Source organism: Alligator mississippiensis, chromosome 11, assembly GCF_030867095.1.
Source record: "Alligator mississippiensis isolate rAllMis1 chromosome 11, rAllMis1, whole genome shotgun sequence".
NCBI classification, from domain to species: domain Eukaryota; kingdom Metazoa; phylum Chordata; order Crocodylia; family Alligatoridae; genus Alligator; species Alligator mississippiensis.
Window position 1 is genome coordinate 7619222 of NC_081834.1, and position 16177 is coordinate 7635398.

Consider the following 16177-nt stretch of genomic DNA (forward strand, 5'->3'; position numbering starts at 1 on the left):
AGCCCACCCTGCCCTCGCCCTGTGCACAGATCTGGGTGGGGACATGCCCCTCATGGCTCCCCTGGGGGTGTGTGTAGCAGCAGGATCCATGCCCCCCGGATGAGCCACTTGTGGCTGTGTCCCACACTCTACCCTGCCCCAGCTGGGCAGGCTCTGCTCCAGCTCCAGCCCCAGCCCCAGTCCCTCCCTCACCATGGGGGCCTCAATCTGCCTCCTCCCGCACCTCCTGCCCCCACAACAGACTTACCAATGGATGCTGCTCTGCGAGCTGCCAGGCTGGCCGCTTGCATGCTTAGCTGCACGCATGCACGCAGCATTTATCGGCAACTTTATTGCCCACATCAGCCAAAAAAGCCGATTCCCAATAATGTCAATTTTCCATTTATTGGTGCTGATATGATACAGACTGCTGTATCGGTACACCTCTATACATACAAGGAGATAAGTATATTTTGCAGGGGAGCCATATGTTGCTAGCCAGATAGTGATGTATAAAGCTATGTGTCTCCAAAGACTAAGTTCAGCACAACCTCATTCATGTTTGCTGCATGTGTTTTCTTAGGTGTCCCATGATGTAGAACATGGCAGCAGATTATGCAGAACTTCCCACATAAAGGGTTTTCAAGAGGCTGGAGAAGCATCTCCCTGGGAAGGGTTAGGATCAGCAAGTTCTTTATACAGGAAGTTGGACTAGATGATTAAAAAATGATTTAAAAAAATCTAAGAAATGACTGTGTTGAATTCAGGCTTTTCTACAACTAAAATAGTATCACTGGAAAGTAGGTAACTCTCAAGATCCTCTCATACTGTGTTATCCTTTTACTTTTTATATGCTTTCTCAGTACGCGGTAGTTCTCGTCTCACTCATAGATGCAACTCGAGTAATCAATGAAAGCAACTGAGTCATCAAACCCTAGGGGCAGGTGGACTCCGTGGCAGCTCTTCATGACTGGGGGAGTGCGTCTTGTGGAATAATTCCTTTTCAGGTATCTGAAAAAGTCTTTTCCTTGTGCCTTTGTGGTGCAGCACAAAAAAGATTTGATCTGTTCAGGAATAAAAATCACAAATGTGGGAGTTTTCTGGTGTGGTGGTTGGTTTTGATGAAATGCGGACTTAGCATGTCCCCATCAATACTGGAAAGCTCTCAGCTTCCCCACACCTTCTCCTCCTTACTTCTACATCAGCCATTCTCATTTGTGATTTCTCTCCCCCTTACTCTGTGCAGGACCTATGACTGATCTCTTTTCAGTACCAGCTAAGGAGGAAGCTCTAGAGGTTACTCCTTATGTGTTTATCCCAGCTCCATCATTGATTTGCCTTGTTGTCTTGGGCAACTTAGCTCAGGCCATATTTTCAAAACTGGCTTCCAGTTATGGAAGTTTCTCCTGTTCACTGCAAACCCCCAGATCTAACTAATATCAGGGAGCAATGGAGCTGGTCAGCCGCTCTGGTTATATCAGTCTGTAAGTCATTCACAGTTGAAACAACAGTTTCAAACAACAGTTGAACAACAGTTTCAATAACAGTTGAAAGTGTTGGCCCTAATTTCTGTGCATCTGTTTTCTCACCTGTAAAACAGCTTAGATAATTCCTACCTTACAGGCATGTTGAGAGGATTAATGACTGTACATCCAGTACTTTGAAGAGGCAAAGTGCTATCTATATAAGTTCTTAGTGTATTATTACAGTATTGTATTTAATTGGTGTTAATTGAAATTTTGCACAGGGGTGCATTAGTGCACATAATTAGATACATGCCGTGCCAAAACCTGGGCAAAATTAGAGGGATATGATGCTTCGTTGCAAACCAGTCTATTTAAAATACATTCTCCCTGTGTATATCTTCTTTTGTTCCTCTTCCTTAGGGATATTTACTCTTTCTTAGTCCTTCTCTGTAATCCCCTCTCTTTGATGGCAAAATTGGTTTCAAAGAGTTTAAATCCAATGCCAAAAATCAGCAGCAGTTGTTTCCAGTGGCCAGTAGACAGCAGGAGCAAATTAATTCTCAAGAGAATGAATTCTTTCATTCATCACAAATCCAGGGCAGGTGGTAGCAAATGCAGACAGGGATGCAATTACTGCACAGTTCTTTCTAATTTGGAAAGATACCCTCATGAACTGTGGTATACAGATATACAATGAAGAGATCATTTATGGTTTTGGTCCTGTAAGCTTCTGAGAAGGTGCTGCCCGCCTGCGCCTCTTATGGACAGTCCCTGGGAACTACCTGTGATCATAAATCAAATTTCCAATTCCAGTCCGGGGTGGCCAACCTGTAGCACTGGCTCTGTGGATGCAGGGAAAGCAGTGGACGTGATATACCTTGACTTTAGCAAGGCTTTTGATACGGTCTAAGTGCTGGCTGGGCAGCAGCTCTGCAGAACCAGGACCTGGGGGTGACAGTGGACAATAAGCTGAATATGAACCAGCCGTGTGCCCTTGTTGCCAGGAAGGTTAACAGCATCCTGGGCTGCATTGGTAGAAGAGTAGCCAGCAAATCAAGGGAAGTGATTATTCCCCTCTATTCAGCACTGGTGAGGCCACATCTGGATTACTATGTTTAGTTTTGGGGGCCCCCACTACAGAAGGGTTGTGGATAAGCTGAAAAGAGTGCAGCGGAGGGCAAGGAAAATAGTGAGGGGACTGGGGGACATGATTTCTGAGGAGAGGCTGAAGGAACTGGACTTATTTAGTCTGCAGAAGAGAAGATGGAGAAGGGATTTGATAGCAGCTTTCAACTCCCCGCAGGGCAGTTGCAAACAGGATGGAGCTGGGCTGTTCTCAGTGGTGACAGATGACAGGACAAGGAGCAATGGGCTCAAGTTGCAGCAAGGGAAGTTGAGGTTGGATATTAGAAAATCTCTCTCACTGGGAGGATGGTGAAGCACTGGAATGGATCACCTAGAGAGGTGGTTGGATCTTCATCTTTGGAGGTTTTTAAGACCTGGCTAAACAAAGCTTTGGCTGCAATGACCTAGTTGGGGCTGGTCCTGCTTTGAGCAGGGGGTTGGACTAGATGTGACCTCCTGAGGCCCCTTCAATCCTCATTGTCTATGATTCTGTGTGTGCCACAAGTGGCTTCTGTGCATGGCAGGCAGCAGGGTGGGGAGGTGGCAGGGAGTAGAAAGCAGAGCATTAGATCAAACAGAGGAAGGGGGTTGTAGTGTCACCTAAGCGGGGGCTCAATTTGTCCTATACCTGCCAAAAGTTTGGCCCTCATTCTTCCAGTCCATTGCCTGACAAGGGAGAGCTGGCTAATCTGATGCTGCTTCCTCCTCGTGTCTGGCTGCTGTAGTGATTTAAAGAAGTTAACAGATGACTTCGCTGTGTTACACAGTGGTCACAGCAGGTCTCATAGTAACTCACAGAGAGCAGGGATATTCTACCTAAATTAATCCTGTTATTTAGAAACAGTCCATGCCGTGAAAAAGTTGGAGAGCGTGCAAAAGTGTGAATGTGGAGGATCTGCATTAGGGTTTCTGTGTTTGTCTCCTGAAGGCTCTCTTTGTTCTTACCCTAAAGCTCAGCTAATGCAGGAGGAATGAATTTGCGGGTGGGTGCAACCAGCCTTAATGTTTTGAATCGAAAAAAATGCAACTTCCCAACATGCCACAATGGGACCATTCCACAAGTTCACCATGTCTTTACGAAGATTTCAGTTCGGTAGGTGGGTCAATACTGGCCTCACCCCCTAAAACATTTTGGTTTTGACAAATCAACGTTTCCCACTAAGAAAATATTTTGTTGGAAAATCCCTGCCCCAGTCCTCATGGTTTTACATTCAAAGATGCTGTAGGGAAGACTTTGTTTCGCAGGCAGAGACCTGCCTCTCAAGTGCCGAATGCTGAATTCGCAATTAAATAGTAGCACAGCTCTTTTGATAGCCTCTTCTCTATCAATCTGTGCTCTAAATTGCCAGTGAAGTATACAAGCCCCCTTCCTTTCATGTCTTGCCATTTCTCACTTTGATATTCCCCAGGAGCACTGAATGCCGATGATTAGATAATGAGGGTTTTTGTTTTGGTTTTTATTTTAGCTGAAGAGGATATAAGACCTCTTTTGAAATGAGCTATTAACTTAATAGAACGTCTTGGGAATCTGCAGCACCAAAGCTGACGGTTTAATCTTTGTCTGGGTATCTGTATGGTATACAAAGGCGAGGGGCTGCACTAACAAGTCTTTATGCTTTGTAGTGGGATGGGAGTCAAATGCAGAGCTGCAGCATTAGTCACCAGATTTTTCTATAACCGTTTCGTGCAATATGCTTCGCATTTAGTATCAGGAGTTGAAAGCAAGGATGCTATAAAACCCTATGCTTTCCATGCCTCGGTGCTGTGGAATTTCACAAAGGTGGTGTTGATCATGCAGAGATTTGCTTTGTATTTATCTCCATAAGACTGTGTGTGTGTTTGACTGTTTGCACCCATCTCATCCTTCCCTGATATGTAGTTGTCTACACTGCTCACACACACACCCCTCTCTGCACTTAGCTAGTCCCATTCATTCCCTAAGGGCATACATAGTAGTTTAGCACATTGCATTGGTTGTGTTAATTGCCTACCACACTCGCAGGCTATGGAGGGGTTCTGGCTGGCAACTCAAAGTGTATGTAAGGCTGCTTGAATTTTTATGACTTTCTCCCCCCCACACTTTCATCTTTCTTCTTTTGCATTGCAGCACAGTATTTAAGCCCATGCAATTTACACAGATAGAAAATCCAAAGCTGAAGCTTGGATCAAAATAAGGTGCAGATGCTTAACAGTGAGGTTAATTAATCCATCAAACAACTTGGGAACACAGGGATTGAACAAGACCACCCCAGTCATTGAGCCCAGTGTAGCATAATTGCACACAACCAGATAAGAGATGTTTGTTCCAAGGGGGCCCACAGAAACATCCATTTTGGCTCTCCTCACACCTCCAGCCCATAGGGCATGTTATAACAAAGATCCTTGGCAGATGTTAAACTAATGGAGTGATCGGGAGCTGAGGAATTTTATGCCCCATCCCCAGTATTGTATGTCCTGCCATGCCAGATGTGTAAAGCAGAACCTGTGATGTTGGGGAGGGGGCATAAAATTCCTGAGATCCTAATTGTATGACTGCTGGGACTGAACTGGAACTTCATGGTTGCCCCCACCCTGATCAAGTAGGAAACAGCTGAATCTCAGACCCTGGATGCCTTGGGATCAGATTTGGGGTATCCCCAGGCTGATGCAGGCAATCAGCTGATTGTTGGCATCGCCCCAGGACAGCCCTGGGTCTGGGTCACATGCCACACATTCAATTCAAGGTGTCCTACAAATGAGCTACAAAGGTTTTCCACATTATATATGTCCCTTTGCATCTGGAACACCTTTGTGGCTGGTTTTCCATTTCGTGGCACCATAAATTAGTTGAACGTGTGTCATGTTGCAGTTTATGGCATCATTAACCCGTGATGCTATAAATGTAATGTCTGCCAGGGCTCATACTAGGATCTTTGGAGGAAAAAAATCTCAAGTTTTCAAAAAAAATCTCAAGGGATAGACTGGACTTTTCTTCACATCAAATCAAAACTGAGGATCTTTTCCAGAAGAGAGAGAACTCATCCAGAACCCATATGCTCAATGCAGGGATCATTGGGTAAACTGCTCTTGTCTACAGTATACAGGAGGCAGGCTGAGATGGTAAAGCTGTGTACCTATCAGCTGCCAAAAGCCTGGTGTATTCAGAGTAATGCATATGTGTTTACATTCAAGCCTGCCTTTCCTTTCAGCTAGCAGTCGGAAGACACTAGTACAGATATTGCTCTGGTAACATCTGTGGCCATCTAAGGAGAACAGTGAACCTGGTTTGGCTCTGCGTCCTTGTTCATAGAGCACCCATGCTGCTTAGTAAGGGTCTGTTTATAAACAGCTGATAAAGGATTAATAGATGTTTTAATAAATGGCTAATCAATGGTTATAGAGTTCGACATAGGACCATTGATGGACTGTTGATAGGTCCATTATAACTGGCTCCTATGTACATCTGACACCTACCAGCGCAGTTTTGCCGGTGTAGTTTTACAAAGGTGGGGGGCGTTCAAGTTGGAGTATCTGTCAAGTTATATCAGTTGTCGGGCTGTCCGTGTGTGCTGGCTCCTTGGTGACGGTGGTGCAAAGACACGATACACCGACGTAAACGTGTCGTGTGCCCAGCCCTGGAGTTCTGCGTTTGGCTTCCTCAGTGGCCTCTTGCAAGTCATATAACTTATGTGTGCCTCAGTATACCCATCTGTAGAACGCGGATGCTACCTTTACCTCGTGTCACAAGTATTAACTGTTGTTTTGTGTGAAGACTTCAGAAAAAGTGCTAATTTGCAACACTAATTAGTAAGAAGAACAGCAGTCTTTGGGCTTTCTACTATTTCCCAGAAGCCCAACTTGGTAGGGGCAGCACAGATGTTCTGAAAACTCTTTGATGCACTGTTTTTACACGGGTTTCCTTGATGCTGATGGCAAATGCATCGGTTACTGAATCAGGCCTTCCTTTCTCATAGAGTCTTTTGCTTTCAGTGGTGCAAAATCCTCTTTCCAGAGGAAAATGAGATAAAGCAGACTGCAGATACTGCTGGGATCATCAGTTTATTTCAGCCCTTCCTACATCATCACTCTCGATGTCAGGATTCCTCTCTTCCACACCTTCTGCCCGCTGGGTCTGCTTTACAGAGATATATCAACATGTGTGTACACAGCACACGTGCACACGCGCACTCTTACATTACATGGTGGAAGAGCCATAAGGTTAAAGTGTGTTGATTCAAACTATTTAATGAGGTGCAATAAATCTTGACAGGACCAGCTGGCACTGGAGTCGAGCTTCTCATCTTTTTACCATTACGTTGAAACGTGAACAATAGTGGAAAGAAATGTAGCCCTTTTTTTTTTTTTCTATTCCCCGCTATGCAAATATATAACATTGTATTGAAATCATCCACTTATATGGGATGCAGAGCAGGGTGGATGGTATGGAAAATGTGAATGCTCTAAAGGCCTCCCTTTCTTGTTCTTTTTCTCAAATTCTGCAAGCGTTATTGATATGACAGGTCACGCAAGCATGGTCAGCATTAATATCCCTATAACGTACATCCATCGAACAGAGCAGTCGTGTGCTAATGGTATCCAGAACGCGCTTTGAGCCTGGTGGCAAGATGCTTCCATCTCAAGCCCTTTTCCTCTGCTCTCTCTTGTCTTCTCAGCTCCCTTTTCTCTAAGGTACCAGATTCGAGCTGCTTCTCTGCACCATCAAAGCCCTCGAACATCGCCTCTGCCTGCATCTCTGCTGTTTTGTATCTTTTCTCTTGGCCTCATCAACCATAACCCCCTGTCCGTTTCTTTCCCAAGGGCCTTCAGGCTGTATTGGTCTAAGGACAGAGGCAGACAAGGTTCTTTGGGTAAACGTGATATCTTTTATTAGACCAACTCTACGGTTGGAAAAATTATTCTGTGCAAGCTTTCCAGGTACAAAACACCCTTCTTTGGGCACAGGGAGAATGTAGACAACTTTTATTAGACAACTAGTCTACGCTCTCCCTGTGCCCGAAGAAGGGTGTTTGTACCCGAAAGATCGCACAGAACAATTTTCCAATTAAATAGTTGGTCTAATAAAAGATATCACATTTACCCAAAGAACCTTATCTGCCTTCAGGCTGTATGGCATTCATCCCCTCAAATACATGCTTTTTCAGCTTCCTCCATGTCTATCATGGGAAATTTTCTACTCGTGATGGCTAGATGGAGGCTTAGCAGGAACTTTTTATCTGTACTATATTTTATTTATTTGCAGTCGCTTAGAAAACCTCTGACCATATTTTCTGGTGCATAGGTGTCAAATGAAGATGCATCTAATACATGCAAAGTTACCTAATGAAAAATAATTGAAATAATTGCAATAAACATTTTGGCAAAAAATTAATTAGATGTATGCTAAACATTTCCTTCCCCAGAATTTTATCCTTGGTGGTGGGGAGTGTGCATTTTACACACTGGAAAATATGGTAAGCGAGTCAGTAATCCAGGTGTGCTTGTAGCACTGTGCCAGTCTTGTGCTTCCTCATACATCAATCTTCTAGCGAACCTGCTTTATTCCAATTAAAAGAAATCAGTTTAATCATCACCCTTTTTTTCTGGTAGCCACATCCGTTGTTCTCACATATGTTACTAGCCCCACTGTTTAATGCCAGCTTCTTAAAAATAATTGCTTACTCCAAACCCAACCATATGCCTCTGGATTCACATGAGAGAGGTGGACAGAGCTTTAGCAGAATATCTCATAATGACAGAAGTAGTAACTATCCTTTGTTGCTTTGTGATTGCAGCATTTGATGTGTGCTGGGCTCTGGTGTCTGGTGGAAGGAGATACATCTTGTAAAACCAAGCTGGACCCACCTCTGGATGGCACCGAATGTGGCGCAGACAAGGTAAGCAGAGCGTCCTGCAGCAACTGCTTTGGCTTTTGTGACCTTGGCTATGGGATAATGTTGCCGAGATGTCCAGTGTTTACTGGAAGCCTTGCATTTCATTCTGATAAGATTAAGCAAGCTGTCCAGTTAACAGCTGGATCAGATGCGAATATTTTCCTTGTCTGTTGTTTCCACTGCAGTAGGCTCTGGAAAAACCCAAGAGAAAACAAGGCCCTGTTGTGCTCAGCTCTGTACAAACCAAAAGAAAAAAAAGGCTGTCCTAGTCCCAAAGAGCTTACAATGTAGAAGGCATCTACTAGGTATGTCAGAGAGTTTTCTGCCTCGGTGACCTCCGTTCCTTTCAGCAGGACAGGCTAGCACAGTAGGCACATGAGTTAAGGCAGCAAAGAGTCTGAGACATCGGGGAGCAGGTGTATGCAGAGAAACCATTTGAAAGACCAGAAGGACAAAAGCCAAGAGTGATTCTGGATTTGCCCAGGGGAGTTTTGAATACCTATTCAGTTGGTATTTTCTTTTCCTTTCAGACCCCTTTGCTAGGTTTTTTTCTAGAATTACCAAGCTTCATGGGCTTAGCCAAACAGCTGGGACATATTCAAACTTTCCAAAATTCAGTGTGGTGGCAGAAATGACTAACAATAGGAAAACTCCTTTTTTCAGCCAGTCCCCACTGTGTGTCAGGTGCTCCCCAAATAACCGTCATCCAGGATGGAGCATTTTGCAGTATTTAGACGTTACAGGTCACAGTGCGTCACCTACTGAGGGAGAGTCATTTTGTTACCATCATCAAGGAAAGCATATATGTTAACTAAAAAATTAAGCATATTTAAAAAAATGAATTATGAATTCTTTGATGCTGACTCATTAGCACAGCAGGCTGCTTTGCTGGGCAAACCTTACTGTACTGTATTCCAGCTAAAGCAAGGCAGTCGACCTTTGCAGCTTGTCTAAAGCACTTGTTAGACAGTCTTTTTGGGCAGCTCCTGGAGCTCTTAACCCCTGGCCGGTCTGCACATTAACACCTTAAAGTGGTTTTAAGCACTCATTTTGCACCTTAAAGTTACACCACTCCGGGGCAGGGCTGTCTATGATCTGCACTACCCAGCTCCTGTTCCATTTAGGTGCAGCCATCCCCCGCAGATGTGCTGCCCAAGTTGAAGTCCTCCAGGATCCCAGGATCTCTCACAGCTCTGTCCATAGAAGCGGCAGGTGGATCATGCTTTATGGGGATGGTCCCAGGTGTGGCACAGCATAAGCTGGGTGCAACTCCTACTGGAGTCAGTGTGGTTGTATGGGAACAAACCTCAAGTGTCCAGAAATGTATGCATGGAGCACTCCCTAGCATTGGTGATGGTGTTGCGTTGGGGTATGATTTCTTGAACCCACTTTCTTCAGAGAGGGTTAATGGAAGTCCTAGCACTTGTCTGACCTAGACAGTTTTCTGTATTATGGTGCAAGTTCCAGCAGGAGCTTCAGTCATGTTACCGGTGTTACTAAAGACAAATATCCCTTTGGTTTAAACAGGCTGAGGAAGAAGCTCGCATTTCCATATTTCACCTTTTTTTTTCTTCCCTCCTGCCATAAGCCCTGAATCTCCAAACACTTATATACGCATTTCATTCCACCCTTGCCAGCCTTCCTGCTAACTCCACAGGAAGGTGTCCGCTGGACCATGCTGTGCTAACACCGTTGCATTTCAGTGGTGCCGAGCTGGGGAATGCGTCAGCAAGACTCCCATCCCGGAGCACGTGGACGGAGACTGGAGCGTGTGGAGCCAATGGAGCATGTGCAGCAGGACGTGTGGCACTGGCGTCCGGTTCAGACAGCGCAAGTGTGACAATCCCCCGTAAGTCTTCTCCTCTTGGTGGCTTGTGAACTACAGCATGTTGGGAAACCTTGCTCCAGCGGAGCGGAAAGGGAATAGGGATGGAGCAGGCCTGAGTAACGCAAGCTAAGTAACGGGGGCATGCAGAGTCACTAGCTCAGTGATAACTGGTGGCATGGACAAAACACAAGTCATATGTGAAGGACCAAACACATTTGCAGAGCATTTTTGAAAGGACACGATACATAGTAGAAATGGCCTTTATTAACAACAGGCTGCAAGGACATGCCCATGTGGTACATGGGCACATAGCTGCCCTGTTTGGATTTTTTTTTTATCAGGAAAGAGATGTCATTACTCACTCATTTCCCTACATGCTGCTGAACGTTGACTGCATTTCTGTAATGTCCAGGCTTGATTTTAACCAGCTCTGTTTTCCTCCACGAGGGACCAGGATGGCTTATCTTTTATCAGTTACAGCTGCTCGAAACTCCGCTTAGCCGCACTGCTGACCAAACCTTAAATCCATCTATTCATCATCCTCTTCCTTAAATTGCAGGAATTGCTGCCTCCAAGATTGCACGTGGATTTGAAAATTCTTTTGCTCGCATACGTTCTTGGCTGGGGATATGCACGTGATCTTCCTTCGCTTTATATTCCTGGCTATCTCCCATATTCCTCTGCAGCTGGTTTATTCAGTGTCCAAAACTATTGGCCAGGGGATTTATCTATTATATTTTTCATATATATTTGGTCTTGGGCTTTTTTTTTTTTCTTGCTGGAATTTGTGTTGTTGCCAGATGACTTTTGAGCCTGTTGGGACTATCAGTATTTTGAAAGCAGTTGCTTGACTTGCTTGATTTGGCTTTGCCTCCTGTAATTTGTGAGACTGCTTGCATGGATGCCCTGGGATGGATCGCAAGGGAGAGTGATGCTACCTAGTTTGCATACACTAATTTTAGAGCCACGCTGCCTTCCTTTCTTGCCCAGAACCCAGTGGTATGTTGGGGGAGGAGGGGCATTGGAAAGAAAAAACGCTGGCTGAATTGGAGATTTAAGGTGAGATTCTCCCTCCTGCTCTATCCTCTTCATGCCATACAAAAGGACCAGAGAGCCGTAAAGAAACACAGCTCCAGCCATGGGGGATTTCTTTGGACCAGACATATAGAATAGCTATGAGGCTGTCCACAGAGGACCTTACAGGTGACACTGTGAGTGTGCAAGGAGCTGGTTGGGTTAAAAGAGTGCCATGTTGGGGAGCTTCCAGGCAGCACTGGAGCCTATAGGGAAATTAAACTAAGGATCAAGGTAAAATAACCCCTGCCTGGGTTCAGCTCAGCCATTCCAGGGGCCTTGTTCAGCTGCTTGAGTATCCCAAAACCGGGAGAGTGCAAAGGTGGCTTCAAGCCACATCAGTCATGCCCTTCCTTGCAAGACTTGAGGGAGATGCTGCCCAGAATCTCCCTCTCAGAGGTTGGACAGACGGGAGCCTCGTGACTGCAATGTCATAGGGTGTGGGGAATCTGGCAAAGGGAGGCACGCAGCAAGCTTGCAGAAGACCAGGGAGGGTGTGACTGTCTCTTGATTTTCCCCTGCATCTTTGACCAAGATCTCCCCCTGCATCCAGTAGGAAGGTAGCCATGAAGTTGGGACTTCGAAATACTTTTAAAATCAGAGCCTCTTCTTGGGAGACAGACCTCTGGGTACTTTATTCCTGGCCTGAACAGGAACAAAACTCAGTGCATAATCCCTGGTGTAGCAGATGTAAATTCTGTCCATCTAGTCTGTCTGTCTGCCTTTATCCACTGAGGGTAAACATTGTAGATGTCACATCTGTATTTTATAACCTGATCAAATAGAAGGTAGTTGCACATTAATGCACACACCCCACCGCTATTTGACAAAGCAGAGATACGAATGCAGGTTTTTGTTGTGGATCCGGTGCTTGGGAAATGCCTTTCCCAGCTGGCAGTGGAAGTCTGTGTAAGGTTTCGTGCTTCTGTGATGAAGCAGCTGAATGCTCCTAAACTTGTAATACTGGATCCCATTCGGTTTCAGGAGGCATGCTCATTTTATTCCTTAATTAGAGGAAGAGCACCTCAACATTTCTTAGCCTCCCATTTCTTAAGGCACGAAGTTCCTTCAACTCCTGTTGAGTAGGCTGGAGCTGGGGTGCTCTGGGCACCTTGGTATCTTAACACATCTGCCTGTTACTATACTATGACATCAATAATAAGAGCTGCCAGCTTTAATTCCCTATCAGTTGACTCATAAAAAAAAGCCTCTCATACATTAGTGACATTTTGAGATTAAAGCCAGAACTACTGCTGACAAAAGTACAGTAAATACAGCTCCCGCTGTGTCTGGCTTTCCACTACCATCAGCACAATATCCTGCTGTCCAGCAAGACAGATGTGTCACTAGATGTTATGCGTTCAGCCCTTCCTCCTCTCCCTCTCTTTCTCCCTTGCACACACACTACATCTTTTTTGCCACTTGCTTTGCAAGAAGCCATATAGTCTTGGCTGAAACCAAGACTCGTATATTTGATGTGCTGGAGTGAACATAGGATCCAAGCGGAAAGAAGCTCTGCTTCTTGTTTATAATCACCAGGGCTGAGCATCCACAGCATACTGTGCATGTCAGCCAGCCGAAAGCACCAGCCATGAGTCCTCTCGGAGGACTTCTCAGTCACGCCCAGCACATCTGCTGCCGCTGACATGTCTGCTGCAGACAAGAGGTGTCAGCAGTGCAACCAGACACTGGTTACAACCATTCCCCTGGTGACAGTCTGTAATGTTGTCATATCATTGGGGATCAGTGTTTCCATTTAACCATCACAAAACTGGTTTTCAAAGTTTATGTGGCCTCTGTAAAAAAACCCAATCTAGGCTGAAATTTGGCATTTACGTTCCATGTGCAGAAATGAACGCTTCCAAATACTTTCTTTCCATCACAGGGCCTCCTTAAGGGGGATTCACAGAAGTTTAGGGCTGGAAGGGACCTCGTGAGCTCATCAGGTCCAGCTAGGAAAGACTGCTGGGGTCAAATAACCCCAGCGAGGTGTGCATCCAGTCTCCTTTTGAAGATCTCCAGGGTAGGTGCTTGCACCACCCACACTGGGAGTCTAGTCCAGAGTCTGGCCACATGAACCATGGAAAAGTTTTTCCTTATATTTAGTCTGAAACCTTCTAGGAGTTTATAGCCATTGCTCCTGGTTTTCCCCTGGGGCGCTTTGGTAAATAATTGTTCGCCTGGCCCCTGCTGCTCTCCCCTGATTTATTTGTTAGCTGCCACCAAATCCCCCCAAAGTGAACTTTTCAACCACCATTGACTTTTATAAGCCAGGAGGGTACTCATCACCGGCAGGACGCTTTGTGTCAGGAGCAAATCTAATGGCTGAGACCTGATTATGCAGCCAGCCTTTAAATAAGTCCCGTTAACCTCAGGGAGATGACTCACATTAAGAGCTGATGCTGGATCAAACCTATGGTTTCTACTCAGCATAGGGACTTATTAAGTTGTTCATTTGAGTAATAATAAAAAAAGTTTTTTAGAATAAACTTCCCTGCTGCTAGGAACAGGAGTTTGGCTGGAGTTGCCTTTCGATAGATATCCACTGAAGGGCAGGAAGGAAATGACTTGAATCTTTTTCTGCCAATCTACCCGAAGAGACGAAATTGCCCCCGAGAGGGAGCGTTAGGAAAATGTCTAGAAGAAATTGAAATGCATGGACATGGGTGGCGGTTTTGATCGCTCGCAATGAAGTGAAGCACATTCGGCCAGACTCTATCATTTCTCCCCATCATACTCTCGGGAAGTGGAAACAAAAATAAATTTGCTCGGCAGGTGCGGGAACCTGCTGTTCAGCGAGCCTCCCGTTTTGCAGGGGTTACGCACAACTGTGTAACATGAGTTTGACACAACCTCTGAAGAGGGTTCATACCTAAGCCTGACTTGCAGATGTCAGGTTCTGGGGATCCAGATGATATCTGCACGTGTGCAGTTGCCGTTTCTCCCTGTTCCTGACTGTTAACATGCAAATCTACAGAGGTGCACAGTGCGGAAGAGATATTGGCTGTATCTCCCTGTTGTATGCAGTGAACTTGTCTGGTTGCAAAACAGCATGTTTCTTTTGTCCTGGCTGCAACGGGATGGAAAGCACATCGGGGTCAGAGGACTTGGCATAGTAGAAATATGCATGTATTTCTCTTACACCTCTGCTACCGATGCCCTAGGTTACCCTGGGCAAATAACTTTGCCATGCTGTTCTTCAGTTTCCTCGCTTATAAAGTCATACTAAACTGACTTGCTTTTCCTCTACCTGTGTTGTGAGGCTTAACTGAAGTCCTTTGAGACCCTAGGCTGAGATCACTATTGCCTATTATTATCTTCTAGTTTTAAATCAAGCCCCTCTTTGTAATACGTTGTTCTCTCATCAACGGGGCAGTGGAAAAGAATACTTTTATGTTCAAAATGAAAACTTGTTAAGTAGCTTCTAATTTCAGGTGGATATGCGCATGGGAGAAATGCAGAAAGACTTTTGTTGTATTTCCGTCTGCTTTCTTACCTTCATAAAGCCACCCTCTGGCATAGTGCCACGCACACTGTTCTTGCTGTGGGTTTTGAGTCATTGGTTTACAAGGGGGAAGGTACTTCAGAAAGAAAGAAAAGTATTCCTGAAAGGGAACAGGATGTGATAAACAGCAGTAGTATTACATGGCTTCAGAAATCCGCCTTTGTATTTTTAAGCAGTAGTATTTGCGAATACTTACTGCATTGTTCTGATTTTTCAGTCTGTGTGTTTTTCCTCCCCAAGAACCATAAAAATCACACTCGGCTTACATGTGAGGCTGACCTACCGTCGGGCCCCTGACATTCTTAACTTTCTGTACTTGCAGGATTTTTGTGCACGCAATAAAAATGCCAAGCCAGAAATGTTTTCAGTGCAATTTTATTTCAGTAGTTTTAGTACATTTGACCCTGTGGGTCCTTTCCTGGCTATCTGATTCTCCTGTGGGATTTTATAAGAACAGTAGCAGCTCAGGATCTTTATCTATAGTTATTGACTTACATTCAAGGGAAAGGACTGTTTTTCCTACAATTGAACCTCAAAATGTGAGGTCAGCTTATAATCAGAACAATGTGGTAATATTGGTTCTTGCAGTGCAAACTTCTACCTGAAAATTACCATCCAGTCTGTGACATTTTGATAAATCTAGTAATATTGAGCATTTCTGTAGTGCCGTCTGTTCAGTGCACCTTACTGACATCTGAGTAATCTTCGCATAGATGGGGAAACTGAGTCACTGATTTGCCCGCAGTCAAGAGAGAGTCTATTGGCTCTGGAGGGCCTAGCTCCCAGTCCAGCGTTCAGGCTGCTGCTGTGGTCTGTCTACTGTACCCTGTCAACTTGACCCCAGTGCAGTTTTTTCCTAAATTCATTCTCGTGGCGCAGCGCTGTACAAAGGACATAGACCTATGGAGGTGTGATGCATTGGAAGCAGTCAGGGGTGCATCCGGAGGGGGTGCAATGGCACGGCCCCAACCCGCTTTTTGCCGAAGTGGCATGCGCTGCCACCAGGGACTTACTTTTAAGTCCTCTGTTCCCCTCTGCTCAGAGGCATGTCCCTTCCTCTTCCCTCTGCTCCATGTCCTGTTCCCTCCCTTTCCCCTTTTTCCCACCAGCTGCTGTTGCTGTCCCAGGGGCAAAGAGGGTTTGTGCCCCCCTCCAGCTGAACTACACGGGGCTTAACTCAGCCTGGGATAGTGTGGGTGGCACGGGACGGGCACAGTCCCTCTCCCCATGCCTGCACCCAGGCTGCCAGGAAACATCAGTGGAGAGCAGACAGAGACGAGGAGCCTGCCCACTGCTGCTGCTGTCCTGGGCTGAGCCCAGCCCCTGCACA

The 16177-nt window shown here is 45.4% G+C and overlaps 1 protein-coding gene across 2 annotated transcripts in view; it reads left to right on the forward strand.

Moving 5' to 3' along the window:
• ADAMTS17 (ADAM metallopeptidase with thrombospondin type 1 motif 17) overlaps positions 1–16177 on the forward strand; it is a 261444-nt gene that overhangs the window by 128353 nt on the left and 116914 nt on the right. For both annotated transcript variants that reach the window (XM_019477538.2, XM_019477539.2), the window contains exons 11-12: positions 8342–8443; positions 10144–10289. In XM_019477538.2, coding sequence (XP_019333083.1) covers positions 8342–8443; positions 10144–10289 — 248 coding nt within the window. The remainder of the gene's footprint in view (positions 1–8341; positions 8444–10143; positions 10290–16177) is intronic.